General features: G+C 32.3%; 1 protein-coding gene across 2 annotated transcripts in view; it reads right to left on the bottom strand.

Moving 5' to 3' along the window:
• The window catches only part of Dennd1b (DENN domain containing 1B), a 239,276-nt gene that overhangs the window by 90,928 nt on the left and 127,960 nt on the right, over positions 1-20,388 (bottom strand). For both annotated transcript variants that reach the window (XM_063239912.1, XM_063239913.1), the window contains 2 exons: positions 17,480-17,581; positions 3,683-3,808 (listed from right to left, as the gene is read on the bottom strand). In XM_063239912.1, coding sequence (XP_063095982.1) covers positions 3,683-3,808; positions 17,480-17,581 — 228 coding nt within the window. The remainder of the gene's footprint in view (positions 1-3,682; positions 3,809-17,479; positions 17,582-20,388) is intronic.

Here is a 20,388-nt window from a genome sequence, read left to right as displayed (position 1 = left end):
ACCAGCACAGCTCCTTCACCCTACTGGCATAGACTTTCTAGCTTCCACTGCTGACCTTTGGGCCTTTCCAGTATGGATGTGTAAAACAGACTGGTGTGACATCTGTAAAACAGACATTGCTGTGGGATCCAGGTGTTTGGCTGAATATTCTGAGTCTCTAGTGTTGTGGACAGATTTCCTGTACTTTCTGAGTTTAACTTTGGGTGACCATCATAAGATAGTATTATAAATTCTGTGTCCTAATTCTAACTGGTCTCTGCACAACCCCTGACTACAATAGGCTGCCACAGAGTATTCAGTCTGACAATGGCCCGGCCTTCATTTCTCAAATCATCCAGTAGGTGTCCACTAGCATACATACTGCGTGGCATTTACACATTCCATATCACGCCTGGTCATCAGGGAAGGTAGAAAAAGCAAATGGGCTCAGTAAGACCCATCTCACAAACTTATTCTAGAACTACATCAACCGTGGCCTCAGCTTCTTCCTTTGGCTCTAGCCAAGCTTAGGATACTTTCTGGTCTCTACCTTCCTATGCCCCTTTGAGCTCAAGTATGGCAGACCATTCTTCATAATTTACCTGCTTCCCAAGATCTTCCTTCTTTGTCAGATTATATCCCGATTCTTACTTTCCTTTGAAATCTGCTGCACCAACATGTGGATCATTGTCTCCCGCAGTCCTTTGAAGGAATTAAACCAGACCCCCCCCCCTTATCTCTCAGAGACTTAATTTATCTCAAATATTCTAAATCCACAGGGTTACAGCCTAAGTAGAGTGGACCTCACCTGGTCTACTTGACAATGCCAACAGCGGCCAAAGTTGCTGCATTGCCATCCTGGTTCCACATCATTCAGGCTAAATGGTATCCACTAGTTATGGACTCCTCCTCTAGCTGCACCTCTCACAAGTGGACATCTCAGCTCCAGATTCCTACCCACCTTCACTTTATGAAGGACTCATGACTGTCACTCTCTGATTGACCAATGGTCTGTTACCCTGTCTGGTTCCTCATCCCTTGTGTTTTACTAGTTCTTTTTGTAGTAGGATTGTGGGTGGTCTTTCTGGGTGATTTTCACATCATACACAAGATCTCCCTTTAGCACTAACTTCCGCATTCTTGTTACAATGTCTCCCTCACAGGGACATGCATCTCTTTGGTAGCCCTGCTGTGCCTGCAGTAAAGGTCTCTTTTCTTTCTTTCTCCATGTTCTCTCCTTTCTCTCTCTCTCTCTCTCTCTCTCTCTCTCTCTCTCTCTCTCTCATAGGAGGACTAAACAGGTACTTTGTAAAGATAATGGCTTACAGTACTGAGGAGACAAATGGGAGGATCATCTTGAGTCCAAGGCCAGTCTGAGTTATCTAGTGAGTTCAAGGCTCCTTTGAGCTACAAATTGAAACCCTGTCTCAAAGAATTATGTGAAGCTTCAGTATACTTTAAAAAGTAGGTCTAATTCATAGGTTCAGTCAGAAGAAATGTAAAAGCATAGAAAACAAAAGTATCATCCCCTTGTTCCTAAAAAGAACTAGACTTAAGAGAGGAGAAAATATCAACCATAAAAAGAAAAAAAATGTAGATACATTAACAAATAAATTTATAATAAAATGTAATGAATAGAATCTATGATGAAATTATGATTTTTACAGGTACTAGAAATATGTCTTTCAAGAATTTTTACAATTCATCAATGAAAATCACACTCCCCTCTCTGTTGAATGATCGGGAGAATATTAATCTATAAATCCATAGTGATTAATGCTAAAGATGAGACACATTAATCAATTTATTCAACACCTTACACAGTAATTTAAGTCACTTAAGAAATTTTACTTTTCATTTCAGTGTGTAAGACTCCTCAAATCTGGAGTCTTTCACAAATTATATCAGGAAAATGATAAGAAAAATTAGTTTGGACATTGAATAAATACAGCAGAACTCAAATAAAATGGTATTTTTAGCCTTCCTTCCTATAAACTTGAAATTAATTCGTATTACAAAAATCTGACTTAACAAGATAACTAGCTTTATTTTAAAAGTACTTTTCCACATTAAATTGAGTTTAATAATGTGAACAGCAATGACCTCTACTGTAACATGGATGACTGCTTGATTTCCAGTATTTCAAAGAATCAGATCCTTATACCTAACAAATTTTTAAGACTCTCCTCTCTGATATATATTTTATGTAATATACTATAACCTCTGTAATGCTTTAAAATATAGACCTATTTAAAAACACTAGCATGTACTATGGTTTGGATTTGTGCTCCTCACAGGTCCGTGTATTAAAGGTTTGGTCATCAACCAGTGGATTTATTCTCAAGAGATGTTGGGACCTATAAGCCACTGCTCAGAGAGAGATTTCTGATTGGAGTGTGCTTTTCAGGGGAACTGAGAACCAGGCCTCTTATTTCTGCTCTTTCATATCCCAGCCATGAGGTGAGAAGCTCAGCAGCTCTGCAGCTCTGTATGCATCTCACAATGATGGCTGCCTCACTACAAGCCCAAAAGCAAAGAAGCCAACAGAACATAGACTCAAACCTCCAAAACTATGAAGGAAAATACACCTTTACATTTTATAAGTTGATTATCTAAGAAATTCTGAAACAGTAACAGAAAGATAACAAACATAGCACATAAACTAAAGATATATATTTATCTAGGGACAGAGGCTTGTACAGTCTTTTGATTGCTTCCAAAAACTCAATAATCCTTCAGAGAATAAGAGACATTGAGTGGGAACCATTAATTCAGAAGTCAGTTAGGCAAAGATGCACATTCAAATTTATTTAGTGCTCCCTAGTTTAAAAGCAAGTTGACATATGAACCCTGAAAGGGTACAAAAGTAAAAATTCTCATTTTACAATTAACATGATAGAAGTCTAAACACTGAGCATTATACAGCTTGCCAACAAAAATCTTAATGAATGGCAGGTCACCCAATATTTATTATTAATTCAGTATTATTATCCTTAAGACTTTTCCGGTCATGGAACACTTGTGAAATAATTTATATAAAATCAACCTAACGTACATACTTCAATCAATAATGGAAACAGATATATATTTCAGTTATGCTTATTTGGATCATCTAAAACCTTAGTTACAATACCTTGTATACAATATTCATAAAACCCTAAAAACCTAAAACCATGTATACAATACTCATGTTTAGAGTACTAAAATAAATGGTAAAAGGAGCTAAGATATGCTAAATTGACAAGCATATTTTAGAAAGTGTTAAGAAGTAGGAATACAACAAATTTTCAAATACTGCAAAATTTTTAAGTTCTAATTTTTTTAAACTTTCACTTTATACTCATCATATTTAAACTTATTAATTAAATAAATTCACTTGTCTGGTGAATTTCTTAATGATTTTAACAAGATCAGGTAAGTGCTTGAACACCATTAATTAGTTAAGGGGTAAATACTTCATTTTTAGAACATTAATAAGGTGAAGTGCAAAAAAAAAAAAAAAAAGCAGTAAATACTAACTAAAGGTTATCAAAGGAACCAAAATAAAAAGTCATGCAATGGGAAATGGAATATATGCTTTAAAGAATATTACATTGAATTTAAAAGAAAGTTAAGGTATGGTATTAAAATGGTGTTTCTTTGGGCCGCATTCCAAAAAAACATAAAGAAGCAAATTAAAATAACAATGAAATAAAATGCTTACAGGTTTGTATCTCAGTGCATCTCTGTAGGATCCAAACAAAGCAGCTTGTGCCCTAAGAAAGGCCCTAGCCACTCCGTCACCCGTAGCTGTAGACTGCTTCCTCAGTTTATTTTTCAAGGCTGAGACCTGTATGACAGAGAGGAACAGTTAAATTAACACCTCAGAAATTGGTACAGTGAGGTACGAACCCAATCAGCAGACAAACCACAGAGTCTGCAGGTCAGCCAAAAATTCATCCTCCTCCCTGATAGCTTATCTTTTTAACTGCAGAGAGCACCTGCTGGTCTGCTAATTGAAACGAAAGCAGGAGAGGATGGGAACGTGCTAATGCAAATTGGTTTATGCTCTCTTTTTTTCTAAGGCCTCTTGACATAAATAAGCTTTAATTATTTTACAGTAAACTGCTTCTGAGCCACTTTTCTGCAGATTTTTAGAAAATTACAACATGTGTCTACTTGTTCTGAAGTGAAGCTGGTTGGCTATCAATCATTTCTGCTATGTAGGGTTATTTGTTATGGGTCCTCTGGGATTGCTTACTATTTTATTTTACTTTTGGAAGCCTCATTTGCATGTGTAATTTTCCAGTCAATAGTTTTATCATTAGTAGAAGAAAGGGGGAAGAAGAGAGAAAGTTATTGAGGTCATACTATGAGTGGAGAATTATATTATGCAAATGTTATATACACTCAATTTCACAACTGTATTCTAAGAAAACCACTCATAATACCATTAATGTATGAAGAAATAAGAAATACAAAGACATGCATTAAAATCAAACACAATCAGCTTAAATATCACATGGTTTCTCTTTTATAAAAAACTCAATAGATAAAGTGCAAAATACATAACAAGAAAAAAGAGAAAGAAAAAAGTTACTATAATTTGGCATGGACAATGTAGCTAAAAGTATCATTGATTTAGTATAATTGTCTTATGTGGATTTTTTTATATATGTTTAGTCTGGTTGTTAAACTGTATATTTAATAATTAACTTTATAAGGATTTATAAGTTAACCTGATGCTGACAAAATAAAAGGGGTGAAGGGGAAAAACAAAATTAGGATGTGTTATGTACATGTACCACTTCACCAAAATGAATGTAATCATTATGTACTATAAACATGTACTAATAAAAATTTAAAAATAAACAAAGGCATTAATTTGCCCTCAGTATGAAACTAATAAGTGGTAAATCTACGATACAAGCTCAGTCTATCAGTACCACATGCTGGGTTTGAATTCAAAGTCACTTCCTCATAAAACAGTAATAACAATAAAGTACTGATAATTTTAAATCAAAGAAAAATTTACCTAAGCATTTGCAAAATTTTAAAGAGCACTTAATCATAATTTTTCATACATAATTTGCTCTTTAATTTCAAGTGTTATATACACAGAAAATTATACTTACAAACTTCCCTTAGGTTAATTTTTAAGTGATTTCACATTCCTGATATAAATTCATTTCTTTCAAGGAGAGGAAGATAATATTCTATGTATCCCATTTACTCACTGATTCCTTTTATACAAACATATAACTATACTTTATACATTTAAAAACATTTGTTATATACATTCCTCGTGGATAATACAGAAACATGAAGCTATATAACAATTCATTTTCTTACGATAAAAAGCAACTTAATGATACAAATCCTAACTGTACATTAACTTAACAGAGCATGTTCTTACCCATAGGAAACAACCAAATAATAAAAGTGCCATTCAGTCTTTACATATATATATATATATATACATATATATATATATATGCAAAAATAAATACTTTTACTTCTTTATACAAGCAGTCCTGACTACTCTTGTAAATGATAATTGTAACTGAAGTGTTAAACTAATTAAGAACTAAACTTTGAATAATGCTAATGAGAAATGAACACAGCATCAGAGAAAAGAGCAGCTCTACAGGTGATAAACCTGCACAGTAGTGACATTTTCCAGTGTAAAGTCACAGTTGCTGTGATCTGATCAAAGAAAGAGACCCCCATTGGGTCCAATTATAACCATAGTTTTGAAAAACTTATTGAGTTATGATGTTCATAATCTATGCAGGAAGGCCTTTGCAGTGTAGGTCTTCTCCCCATAGCTATGATCTTTTCAATTTATATTCAAGCTCCACAGATTCTGATAAGTTTATAGCCTAATTCATTTAACCCACAAAGTGCATAAGCCAGCATTCATTTAAAAAAGTTTTATTACTAAAACACAACTTCAATAAATAACATTTTAAGGTAATTCACATAATCAAACCATAATATAGGACGCAAAAACAAAACTCAAACTTAAAACCTTTTATTCTAGTTTGAAAAAGTTAATTTTTTCTAAGTTTCAAATGCCCTTAAAGAAATAGCAATGGGAATGATTATCTACCTATGTATCTATCTATCTATCTATCTGTCTGACACCAATAAAAGGAGTTTCCAATATTTAAAAATATTACTAAAAGCAAATAATTGAAGCTGTGAAACTTTTGCTGTAGAAAATAAAAATATTCATTTAAAGATATCCCTGTCTTATATCTATACAAAAAAAAATCCCTCAAAGTATACTTTTTAATAAAACAAAAAACTGACAATTCAGTTCTGCACAAATGAAGGACACAATATTCTCTGCACAACTGTAACACTTAGTTTCACAAATGATAGAGGCAAGTCAAGCCACTTTTTAGCCTTTAGTATTCCATGCCACTGACTGCATAACTGCTGCTGGAGCCACCCAAGAATAGGAATCACATTGTCATAACTGCTTCCTGACCAAATCAAAAGTATGCAGCCTTCCTTTCCAAAAGTAATCACTCGGCAATAGTTTCTGAGCTCCGTGTAGATATGTACAAAATAGGAAAGAATGGAAAATACTTGTCCTAGAATTATGCTTTCTAAAAGGCAGCCATTAGACACCATGAGCAAATGAAATGTGCTCCATCCAAATTCAGTTTTGCTCTAAGTATAAAATACTGTATTTAGAAGACAGGGCAAAAAAACCCCCCATGAATAATTTTTATATTAATAACATTTTCAAAAAATACTGTCAGTACAGAGTTAAGTAAAATATATCATAAAGTTATTTCACCCATTTCTCTAACTTTTTAATGAGACTATTTCTATTTAACGGTGCTATTTTATATGACTGTATCATCTAATTTCATACAAATATGGGGCGTTAAAATTTGCCTAGTGAGAAACATGATTACACATTTTCCTTTGTCTATTTCTACATTATTTCAGTTCACACAAACTACACCAGAAGTATTTTTCCATGATCTATTCAAGGCTACAACGTCAGTCAATTTCAGGTTGTTCCTGTTTTCAGAGACTAGAATAAATGCTCAAAAGTAGCCTATAAAAATAAAATAATCTCTACAAATCAGTTTTAGACACAGAAATCAAACCTAACATGAAATGACTGTGTCCACCTTGCTGCTTTCCTGGCCCCTGGGTCACTGGGGTCTATTATCAGGAGTTACCACTGTCCTCTGTTCCAGCAATTAGCTCTTAGTAGTTTGTATCTATAAAATGAAGGTGTTCTGTACTTTTTCATTATCTGGTCCACTTTAATTCCCAGACTTCCACTTTTGGTTATAAAATAAATGTTATGTTCCTATGAAATTTTAAAGCTGATACTCATACCTCCCTCTGAATTCAGAAAAACACTTGAAACCTTAATGATATGGCCAGTATAACGTGATCCTCTCAGTACTAAGAAGTAACCAGTTTACTCTTTTTAATAAAGTAAGCTAGTCCAATCTCCAATTGCTAGAGTCCTTCAAAACTGACATTGTATTTTATTGTTTCTAGAAAGTTTTCGGACCATAAATAATTTCCATCTAGTTATGTATTATATTAGGCCAAAAAATAAAGTTAAATAGTTAAACCAGAAATAAACATTGTTTCACTTCTCTTATCAAGTGTTTAAATTCCTTTCATGAAATGAGAATTTGAGCTTCCAAGCAGTCAGCCATGGAAGCTGGGTTTAGCACAGCGGGAGTTCACTGCAGCATAAATAATGTTACCACAAGCTCTCCACTTTTACCTCTTAGCACTGAAGTGACTGTGAGTAACAGGAGGGAATTACACGAGTACACAGAGCCAACAGGTACAAATTATTAGTCCAAGCCATGTGCACACAGCCTAAGTAATGAACTAATAATGCAAAACAAGCAAGTCAGAAAGGCAAGAGTATATAAAGGGGCTGGTTTTCAAAACAATGATATATTTTTCTCTTCTTATACTTCTTGATTCATCTTTGTAGAAAAAATAAATAATTGCTGTACCTAGATAAGTTTTCTTTTTAGGCTAATAAAGAGAACCATTATGGTAAGAAAGGATAAAAATAATTGTTCAAAAATAATATTTAGGTAGTATTTAGATAACTTATACAATTTAAAATAGTCCTATACTGTTTGTTGTATTAGTGCATGTTTGCTGAGTATAATGATTGTATTTTTTTTGTGGGATGGTGGTACATGCACATAACATCTCTTTACTCTTTCTCTAGCCTCTGCTCCTCCCATCCCTCTCTGTTCCTTCCACCTCTTGGTCTTCTTCCCATTTGTAAAATACCTATTTTTATGTTTTCCTTTTAATTTTTTTTTAATCCCATTTCCTTCCTCGTCCCCATGTCTTGAGCTGCTATGAATTTAAGAAATATCTCCCTACTTAGCACATCTAGATTTTATTTTGCTCTTTATTTATATTTGGGGTTTCTCATATAAGAGAAATCATGTGATATTTAAGTTTATTTCACTTAATATTATAGTCTCAAACTGCATTTTCCTACAATTGCCTCAAATTTATCCCTCTTTATGGCAGAGTAGTACTCCATTGTGTATAAATAGCACATTATCTTTATCCATTTATCCATTGATGAGCAAACTTTTTCCAAGATTTACTTATAAATTGCCCACTGCTATAAACATGAATGTGCATATATCAATGTAATATAATTTTAACTCTCATGGGCAAGAAATATATGAACAAATGTTCAACATTACTGGCTATTAGAGAAACGCAAATTAAAACAACACAAGATTCCATCTTATTCCAGAAATAGCTATCATCAAGAAATCAAATAATAACAAATGCTGGAGAAGCTCAAGGGGAAAAGGAGCCCTTTACACACTGTTGGTGAGAATATAAACTAGTACAACCACGATGGATCTCAATGTGGAAATTCCTCAAAACACCAAAGCTAGAAACTCCACTGACCCTATAGTGCTTTTGATGTAGCCAAGCTGTACTTTAGAAATTGCATACATTTAGAAAAGTTAATTAAAAATCATCATTTGCTTTAAAATAGAGGTATAAATTTAATTTTTATTCTTGTGAAACATTTATCATATGAATTTGGTATTAAACTCCTGTATTTTTCACCATTTGAATGTTTAGTTTAACAAACAAAATTAACAATTCCCTCATGACATACTAATTTTTTAATAAGCTTCTCTTTGAAGTTCAAAATAATGAATTGTAACATTTATTTCATGAAAAGCACATGACACAGTTATCTATAAAGGGCATCATTACAAAACTTTTGTATGCTTACATTATGTAGCAACCACTAATTAATATGGTATCATCTATACCTACTACTTCCTGTCAGAGGCATCTTAACATTAAAAAGAAATTGGTTTTATCCCCACCTGCTATAGTGTGGCTCTGAAAAGCCCCAGACACCCAAGTGTTAACAGTGGTACTAAAGAGCAACAGTAGAATCCTTAAATTGTAGAACCTACTTAAGAAACAGTTAGGTCACTGAGATATATCCTTGAGAGGGCGTGTAACTCTGCCGCCTCCTTATTTCTCTCTGCCTCCCAGCCACCAGGAAGCGAATGGTTTTCTCTGCCAAGTGCTCCCACCAAGATAAGCCCCAGAAGCAACAAAGCCAACCAAGTATAGACTAAAACCTTTAAAACCATGAGTCCAAATCCACTTTTCCTCTTTATAAATTGTTTAAACTCAAGAATCCTGTCACAGTGACAGAAAGCTACCACTCTACCTCAGGCTCAACACCACTTCTATTCACCAGCTGCTCTAACAGGAACTCTGCACGTCCTCCTCTCCCTCTGCCACCCTCTACGTACAATAATTAACCTAGGCCTTCTCTGATACACATTCCAACTGGCCCTACTTTTCTCTGAATCCTTGATGCTATTAGGTTCAAGTAACTGCTATCTTTCACTGTGACTTCTCCAATTATCTCCTACCAGGTTTCCTGCTTCATTTCTTAAATCCAGTTATCTTTAGCACCCAAAACTCAAGACATTTTTTCTACCTCAAAATTAAACTCTATTTCTCTGCAGGAAATCTTCACTGAAATGTAGTCTATATACACAAAGAAAAATCTGGCCACAAAGAAAAATGAAAGCATGTCATCTTCAGGAAAATGGATAGAACTTGGACCAGAATGTTAAGTGAAATAAATTAGATACAGAAAAATAAATATCAATGGTTTCTCTCATATTAAAAACCTAAACCATAAACAAATAAATAAGCAAAATAAAAGAATGATGGCTAGGAAACAAAAAAGCAGACTTGAGGGACATGGAAAGGGAGTTAGATGGAAGGTAGGAGGGATGAAGGGAGAGTAGGTAAAGTGATTTAAAATGATCAAGATATGCCAGATATGAACACCAATTTCTTCAAATAAGTGTAACTATTATGCGTTGCTAACAAACACTAAAAAAATCTTCACTGAATTTTCTATAAAATTTGAAAGTCTTTAAAAAGACTATGAGTATTTTACACTGGCACACTACAGCTAGAAGCATCTTCCTTTCTTGAATTCCCCAATCTTTTTCCCAAAGCACAACCTTTGTACATTCTCTCCCACCTCCTCCTTCTCTGGACTTCTCATACGCATTATTCTGGCCACTTCTGCAGAAAGTTATGTCTGACACACTGAGCTTAAATGTACTGCAAAAGGCTGACTTGAGTTTGTGGACTGGTAGGAATAACATTTCTGCTTAGACAGAATTAATTTAGCTTACTGGTAGCAGAGATAGCTATTTGTCTACTTGCAACTATTTTTCCCGTCTCTGGTAGGGGAAATCAAGTTTTGACTAGTACATTGTTTTGTAGCTATTTCCCAATATCCCTTATGATTTGGTGTGCCAGATGGGTGGTTTGGACAAATGAAATATGAAATGAAAAATATGACTATTTCAGACTCTTCCCCTAAAAAAAGACATGAGTGCCATCGACTAAACTTTTCTTTCCCTAGGGGCAAGACAGACAAAGAATAGTGGATGGTCACTTTAAACCTGGAGTTGGGTGCCTGGTATTTGCTCCACAGTTGTTCTTAATTATCACACAACAGAGAAATAAACTTCTCATTAGATCTAAGTGTTCATGTTTAGGACTCTCTGTTCCAGCATTTTAGCCTGTACTCTACCTAAAAGGGAAACAAACAGTTAAAAACGATATACAAGACATATGAAATAAGAATAGGGGCCAAGTTTCTAACTGCTTCCATAGTTTCTCACAATGATGCCTGAATTCTCACCTTCAGTGTATCTGATATAGCACCTGGGTTTGTCCACGCCATTAAAAAAAAAAAAAAATCCTCAAGTTTACACACTTTACTAACCTGAACTCTCAAGAGTCTGTATACTACCAAAGAAAATAGCTCCTTGCTGTACACAAAGGTAAACACTTTACTTTCCCTGCATCAGTGCACCTAGAACAGGCCAGATCTACCTATCTTACCCTTAATGTAAATTAGCTTTACCTTGTTTCTCTCTTCCACTATACCTTATTACTTTTTAAAAGTAATACTTGTCTCAATTTATGTTTTTATAATCCTAGATGTGTATTTTTTTAAAAAAATAAATTTTTAAGGAATTTTTTATAATCCTAGATGTGTATCTGTTACAATATAAGAGCTGTGAAATGAGGGTCTATGCTCTCTTTCACCACTATATATCAAGTTCTACCAAGTAAGGCACACAGTAGGTGCTTCATAAATAACTCACTCCAGGAGTGACAGAATGAGAGAATAAATGAACAAATTAATAACCTATTTGCAGCACACTTCTAGTAAACTCGAGTTTATTCAAGCAGAATATCTGTGATGGCCATCAAGAACATAGGTCATTTGAAGTTCACCAAGTTATGATATTGGTGAGACTTGGAAGCAGCTATTGTGACAGTGCCCTGAATATTAAACACATGGATTTTTTTTTTGCATAAAGAAAAGTCAAGATTCGTAGAGCTAGAATAAATTGGAAAAAAATGCTAAAAGCCAAAAATCAAGGTTTGTCCATTTAAAAATCATTAGCAGTAAGGAAAGAGAGAAGCATGCTATTTAAAAAATGGGTGGACTAGGAGGAGGCTAGGTAATTTAGAAAGGAAAGCCATGAAGAAGCGGAAGAACTTCATAAGCACTTAAAATCACTAGAAGAAACAAACCATAAATGATCTTCGGAAATGACGAAAATACAGAGAAATAAAGGAAGGAATTACTAAAGCCTGGATCATTGTGATGGGAGGGGCAGATTCTTTTTTTCAGCTGCTAGCAATTAGCAAAGATCTTTCAAATGTTTGGAAGCACATTTAAATTTTGTGGGTTTTGTTTTGTTTTTACATTTAAGGTTTGCATTTTTTAAAAAAAAATATAGTATACATCAAGAATAGACAAAATAAAATCTGTAATATTTTACCTATGAACAAAAATCAAGTTTATAAATAATCACATCTCTGAAAAAAAAAAAAAAACACTTGAAAGAACAGTGAGTGTCCACAGACACTCAGTGAGAAGTATGATGACTGGTGTTTTCCAGAGACAAGAAATGAAGGGTTGTACTCACGGTCAAAAGAGAATATATATTTACTTATTTATTTTTGCTATTGGGCACTTTCTAAAATTAGTATGTGTTTGCAATATATAAAATAATTCACCATGGGACCTGGAACATATACACATTACATTTTAGTCCTCTTCATTTCTTTCCCCTATCTCCATTCCAGATCCTCTTCCCATGAGAAGGGGTCCAACTTCCTATCTCTCTGTTCCCTATTATCTATTTAAAAAGTATTATTTAAATATATAGTTTCAAGTTTCTTTTCATTATTATGAAAGTCAAAGAAAAATACTCTTGGAGATAACTGTAAACAGGGATTTTACAAAGCAAACATTATTACAAAAGATAAAAGATGTACAATTTTAGCTCCCTTCAGCAATCATTTATTGAATGTGTGCTAACAGCAGGCATTACAGTGACTGTATGAAAGCTGTGCGGTAGGGGCAATCGACCGCCAGATGCCTGAATCTTAACAGCTAGGAATCCAGAGGGAAGGCATCTGCACAGGACTTCACTTCTCCAGGGACAGACCAAAAGCACAATTTCTCTCCTGAAGTCTACCCTATAAACTAAATAAAATATACAACAAACTTTGCTATAAGCTGAATAAAACTGCATTATCTTTCTAATATGGTCACCCTAGAAATTTGTTAAGGACTTCACTTATCATTAAACACTACAGGATTATGGCAGACTGTAGCAAACCTGGAACTAATACAGATATTCCCTGGGGCCTCTTTATTCTTTATAACATATTTTATGACATTTAACATGTTAAAACTTCATTTTAGATTAGAGAAATATTCAGTGAAATAAACATATCTATTGATAATGGTTTATATTCTTTATTTTTTTTAAAAGTTGATTTTTTTGGAACTTATTCATAATAATCTCACTTGAATGTAGGTATTCAAAAATCTTATGTAAAGTCAAAATTCTAGGGGTTTTCTCCAATTCTTTAGGCTTATATAATTTTGGCAATTCTGAGTAATTTCTGTTTCACATCACAACAAAACCTTTAACATATTTCTTCATATAATACTTGAAAGCTTTACTGTAACATGCATGGTAGTTTCATTAACTCCATTTTATAATAAGGACTTTTTAATGTTTTAGGACTTAAGATGCTTTATACTTAAGATGCTTTATATAAAACATTACTGTGTTATTAAATATTGTGAACTACAGTTCATTGTACTCCTAAATATATTACATTTTCCATATACTCATAAAAGAAAATAGAAAATTATTCTCCAGTAGTATTGCATATAAAATGAAGAAAAATCTTAAACAGTGCTAATAATTTAAATTGAATACATCAATTTGGTTTTTCCTTAATGTGAGTTTCTATAGTAAATTTTAAATATTCTTATATTGTATAGCAGATTTATATGAGAGAGAATACAGTTTAGTGTTTGGGGCACAAGTTGCGGATCAATCTGTATGAACTAAAGCTTTAAATATACTATTAGCTGTATATTTTCTGTGTCTTGATATATTTATCTAAAATAGGGATAAGCATTGAGACTTAATTCAGAATATGTTATTTTTGAAAATCCAGTGAGTTAAAGTGATTAAAAGACAGGTAAGTGATGCAAGCTAAAATTCTTATTGTAACCGATGTAGCATTTTTAGATGTTAATGCTAAACTGCTTCCACATATAGGAGTTAAGTTTCTGTTTACTATATATACAAAGATATTACTTCCTGAATCTTGTTATATAGCTCCACTTACTAATTTAATTTCCAATAAGTGGATTACTCTATTATTTTTTCAGTATTAACACTTATCCAAATTACATTGAAAAATGTTAATAACAAAAATTCAAATGAGCAATAATATTTTAGAAGCACATTTTAAATTACTATGCAATCAGAAGTAAATCTATGTATATATTTGGAATGGGGAATTTCCATAGTCTCTTCTTAAAATGAACTCATCTGAGGTTTTGAATGTTACATTTAATTCAAATGGTTGTTTTTTCCTATCCTTTTAAGCATACCAAGATACTATTTAATTGATATTTAGCCTTAAAATCTACTATTTTATTTCAAAATATTCAAACTACATGTTTGAAGATGTCTCTACATAGCCACTAAAAATATAGTCAAATATATTTATACATAAAAACTAACAAGTATATTTTAAAGCACCTACTACTATTAAATGTTGTATCACATAATAATATCACTAAAACTGTTTCCCAAAAAACATTTATTTTAATAACTCAAAACAATAGTGAAATGATGAAATCAAAAACGAGTGTTCTTGTCAGAAGACAGGAAGAGAGTTTTTTCCCCTGCCTTAAGGAAAACAAAGGATTCTTGAAAGCTTTGCCCTGATTTATTTTTCCAATTTTAAATACCTTAAGAGTAGCGGAACTGCTACTGGCATGGTAGTATTTCTAACAGTCAATAAATCTAAAATATTATGTGTGAATATTGGAATGAAGCCATTAAGAAGATTACAGCATACAACACAGCAGAGGGTCCACAGGAAAAAAGAACTAGTAATTCAGGACAACTGTGACCAATGACCTTTAAACAGCCAAGATCACTGGTCAACCTGACACAGTAATGGAGTGCACATGCATAGAAAGTCATCTAGCCTGTAAGCATAATTTAAATGCCTTGGTGGATGATTTTAAAAGGCAAATCTCACTTAGCTTATTAAACAATCAAATAATAGCAGTAGCAATATTTCTCAGGGTTCTAGCATACTTTATTAACTCAAATCACACAGAAAACTTCAGTAAGGTCATTGTGATTTTAATACATCTCATTTAAAATATTTGTCATTTTATAAACATGCTTCATCATATTTCTTCATATTTCTTCCAGAACAGTAAGAGACAGCCTTGGAAAACTGGTGAAAAAACTAAATTTATTGGGGATGGATTGGATAACCACCTAAAATATTCTTAGAATATTTACTATAATTTTTAAAACATACTTTTAACAAATGGTCCTACCTCTATCTGTGAGACAGATTTATTCATTTTGAAATTTGTCAGTGTATCTGTGATCTTCAATTTCAAGCATCTATGTAATCAATCTACACATTCAGTGTTTCTTTTGACCTATTTTTTGAGTATTCGAGCTTTCCGTCCTTATACAGTTGCTGATGAGTAAACTATACGATCTCTTCTGTTGTCATACATTTAAGCTTATGTATTTTGTGAATAGTACATACTCTCCTACATATTTAAATAATTGTCTGAATCACCAACTAGTTCTACAATACTTTTCAATTAAAAAAGAATCACCCATCATAAAATGAATTTTAAAGCTTCTTCTCAAGAAATCTTTTCTTCAAAGTTGACTATAAAACTTTTAACATAATATATAGAAAAGTTGAATTTCTTTCTTTTTATTTGTTATTTCTTTTTAATAATCCTTTCTCACGGGATTAACAATAGGAAACACAAATGCATAGGAAAACATTCTTAAAAGCTGAGATTCTATTTTTGTAATTATTTCTCTATCTAATGTAGAATACTTTGATGGATTTCTAAATGAACAGTCATTTACAGCAGTGTTTGAAGAATTTTATAAGGAGGCAATCTAGCTATAATGAGCTAAAAGAAAGAAATACAGTAATAGTTCCATTTGCCTGAGTTTGGATCTGTTCATACTAAGCATAAATTTCACTACAGCAAGATAAAGCAGTTCAGTTTAATGTACTTCAAGGTCAACAAGTATTTAGGATATTTATGGGTATAAATAACCTTTTACTTTGAAATCAGTGAAATATTTTTATCACTAGCTATCAGATCAAAATTAGTATTACTCTTTTTTTAAATTTTAGATTTTTAAATTCACTTTCTCAAACTCTTTAATGATGAATTTCAGGTACTTGTGATTTACTGAGAAGTATATTTAGAGGGTTTTTTTAAATTCCCCAATTTTAATATCCATTTAAAGAATGAATGTCTATATTTCTAAAAGATATTTTAATTTAGAACTGTTACAAAAATATATTCATATAGTTATTAAATATACTATTTTCAGAAATAAAACTAGTTTGGACTTTTGCCTATATTAACAAAAATTAAGGCAAAAATGTATTTTTGAGACTAACAGTGAAATGTACAATATGTACCACTATAAGCTAGAAACACACATGCACGAGTGCCCATGTGCACACATGTGTAAGCACACACACACACACACACACACACACACACACACACACACTCTTTGCAAGATCAAAGACCAGAAAAGAACTGGCACTTAATTTATCAGCCTTTACAGACAAAAGAGTTTTCGTCATTTCAAAAGGATCAGATGTCTTTTATGACAAACTGGGTTTGCAGTTTAATTTACAAATAGAATTCTAAGTAAGCAGTCTTTGCTCTACCAAAGCAAATGACAAACAGTGTAGGTTTTCATTCTTGCAGCCCTCAGCAGGATAGAAAAGATTAAAATAAAACTGAAATAATTTAGAGAAAACAAATAAATGTTTCAGAAAGTTGAGGGAGATCAAAGCCAGAATTTTCTGACCCCAACTGTACAAGCATTTCTTATTATATTGACCAGTGCCATCAGATCATTAATTAAAAGGAAAAGCGCTGGCAGGTGGCAGGGAAGCAAAAGCCGATAATTGGCCCCCTTCTTCTTCTTGCCTTCAAAAACTCTCTCATTCTTTTGCAAGACATGCCACCAGGCAGACAGAAATGCCTACTTTGTAATATAATGATTAAGAAGAGATAAAGAGACTTATGTTTAAAGAAACTCTGCCTAATGAATGCATCCAGCTTTTTAATTATGATTCTACTTTTACAATAAGGAATACGATGTTCCATTCAACATCTCTTCAACTGCCGAAAGGTAAAAATATTAAAAACAGAACCTATATTGATTCCTCTCACATGCTTTAAACATACATCACCTTTTTATTTCAAATAAAAATGAGAAAAATAACTTAATAACTTGAGAGTCCACGAGAATATATATGCTTGCCAAAAAGCTTTCAGACTTACCACATCAACTGGTAGGTTGCTCAAGTCATTAAATGGTGATTCTAAAGTGTTAGTATCAACATTTAACATAACCACATCTTCCAGTGATTTATTTTTCACTCTCTGTTTAAAAAACACAATCATAAAAAGTTTTTTGTTATTCATAAATTTATTTTCCTCAGAAAACTAAGAGCTTGCAAACAAAAATCATGTTAATTAACAAAAGTTTGCAAAACTAAAAACAGGAAAATCTGACATCATAAAAATCTAAATACTTCTACCACGAGTACAGTCCATTCAAAATATTTGGCCAAATTGTTAAAAATAGAATATTTATTAATTTAATACTGAATTAACTACCAAAGATAAAGCACAAACAACACATAATAAAATGGATATTATTACACTGAACTGTAAAAAACTGAGGCTTTTAAAATTTATCAGTTCAATACCAATCCTACGATACAGGCATTTTTTTGTTTTCATTTTATGCTTTTGAGACAAAGTTTCACTATGTAGTCCTAGGATGGCCTCAAACTCACAGCAATTCTCCTGCTTCAGCCTCCTGAGCATCCCTTTCAAGCATGCATCACCAAGTCTGGCTGTGACATAGGAATGTGTGCCCAGCTCTATATCTATTATTAGCATAAATCATAGTGCAGGGACAACATAATTCAATAATCATAATTAAAATATTAAACTATATTTTAAATGAATAGGTGAGGAGGAATATGAAAAGTGGAATTAAAGGAAAGAACAGAGAGGGATTTACTACTAGTAATATTCACCCATAAATTTCAATGTAAGTAATTAAATTTTATAGTCTATCAGATTGACTATCTTCATCTTATTTGAAAACAGTCAAAATAGTCAAAGTATCTCACTATATCCATAAATTAGAATTTTATCAAATTTTTCATTTTTAAATAAAGGAAACATTTATGGCTCATTTTTCCTATTTAAATTAGCAAATAGTTAAATAACTGAATTAATTTAATCTCATTTAAATTTAGTAAACAGTATTATTTTTCAGTGACAAACAGTGTACTAATTAATGAATTATTATCCATGAATTTAGAAATTCATAATTGTACAGGTCAAAAAATAATATGTCAGGGGCTGGGGATTTAGCTCAGCGGCATAAACACCTGCCTTGCAGGCAGGCAGTCATGAGTTCGATACCTGGTACCGATAAAAAGGAAAAAGACAAAAAAAAAAAAATGTCAATAACTAATTTCAGTGTAATATTTTAAAAAGTGTCACTGTAGAACAGTTATTCTTAACATTACATGCTTCAAAATTTAAAGTGACTCATCTAATTATTTTGTATTAATTGAAATTTCTCTAATCCATTTAAAATTTCAATTTTCTGCATATTTGGTAGTGTTAAAGTTTTTAGGAAAATGACAATCTAAGGAAGGAAATTTCTATGCCTTAAGAAATAATTATGTATCAAGAGGCTAGTCAAGAAAACACATGTTTCTAAAAATCTGAATAGGGCTGAGGATTTAGATCAGCAGGCATAAGCACCTGCCTGACAAGCGCATGGTTGTAAGTGCAAACTCCAGTACCTAAATAAATAAATAAATAAATATAAAAATCTGAATTATATAAGCCATTGTAATTATTGTAAAGTAAGATTTAAAAGATGGCCAGTTCTAAGACATTAGAAGAAAATTGTTGCTTGTGATATTATTAATACTACTGCAAAAATACATAAATATATTCATTTATTTTCCATCTATATACATATGTAAAAAGGTTTAAATGCATATTTTCAAACTTATGTATAAACTCACTATAGAATAACTATAATAATATGCAAAAATATACCTACATAATGGCATTTCATGGGAAAAAGGACATAATTATAGTTTCCATCTTCATATTCAAATTGTTTTTATATCAGAAACCATAAAGATAATGTAGAAACCTGATATGCTTTTAAGGAAACAGGAATTTGTCTAAATAACCAAGAATGACAGTTATGTGTCTGCAAGGATTTTAGTGATGATACTAGTATTAAAAGCTAAAACAAATTGGTATTAATATGAAATGTATTTGTCTCAAAATTGCTTCTAGCTTTACAAGGTCAGGTAATAGCCAAATATTAAATTTTTTCTATTAGCCATTCAATAAGAATAGAAAAACACTCATTTCTAATCAATTGACTGGGAGCCCCCAAATGTTAGAACGATATAAGTGAAAAAAAGTTTATAATTTAAATAATTAATATCCAGGGCCAAGGGTTTAGCTCAGCAGCGTTAAGTGCCTGCCTGGCAAGTGCAAGACCATGAGTTTGATTCCCAGTACCAATAATAATAATATCAGTATTTTATCTATTTTTCTTTCAAAATTAAGTTTTAGCTATTTTTTCTAAATAGAAACGGAAAGTCATAAATGGCACTCCTTTCTCTGTCTCAGAATTCTGTCTTTGTTTTATATTTTGTTATAAGATATAAAAGTAAATGAGAGAATGTGAAAAAATTGTCTTTCTCTTCAAAAATAAGAAAACACCACTGCACATAGACAAAAAGGCTTACAATGAATAACTCAGAGGTTAGAGTCAGTAACTCCTTTCTCTCTACATTCATACATAGTGTGGGACAATGTTCATTAAGCTCACTGGTGTGAAAAATGATGCAGTGGCAGCAACCATAACATAACATAACACAAACTTAAGAAAATAAGCCAACATTCATTTGGAATCCTTTGTGTACTGAAACAAACAGCACAAACCTCATATTTGTAGCTTTTACTAATTTATTCTTAATCATCTACATGCCTTAGTCTTCTTGAGTTCATTTCTAGAATTTTCAGGGTAATCAAAATGTCTTATTTCTTTGGTTTGAAAGCAAATTTATATTTTAAAATGAGATCTCTCTCCATCCATTATTCACAATTCAATAAAAATAAGTGAAAGGGAGATT

Source organism: Cavia porcellus, unplaced genomic scaffold (assembly GCF_034190915.1).
Source record: "Cavia porcellus strain 051 isolate PalLab524CR breed Dunkin Hartley unplaced genomic scaffold, mCavPor4.1 scaffold_29, whole genome shotgun sequence".
Classification (NCBI taxonomy): Eukaryota; Metazoa; Chordata; class Mammalia; order Rodentia; family Caviidae; genus Cavia; species Cavia porcellus.
Note: the sequence above shows the minus strand (reverse complement) of the source record. Positions and strands in the feature narration are given on the sequence as shown.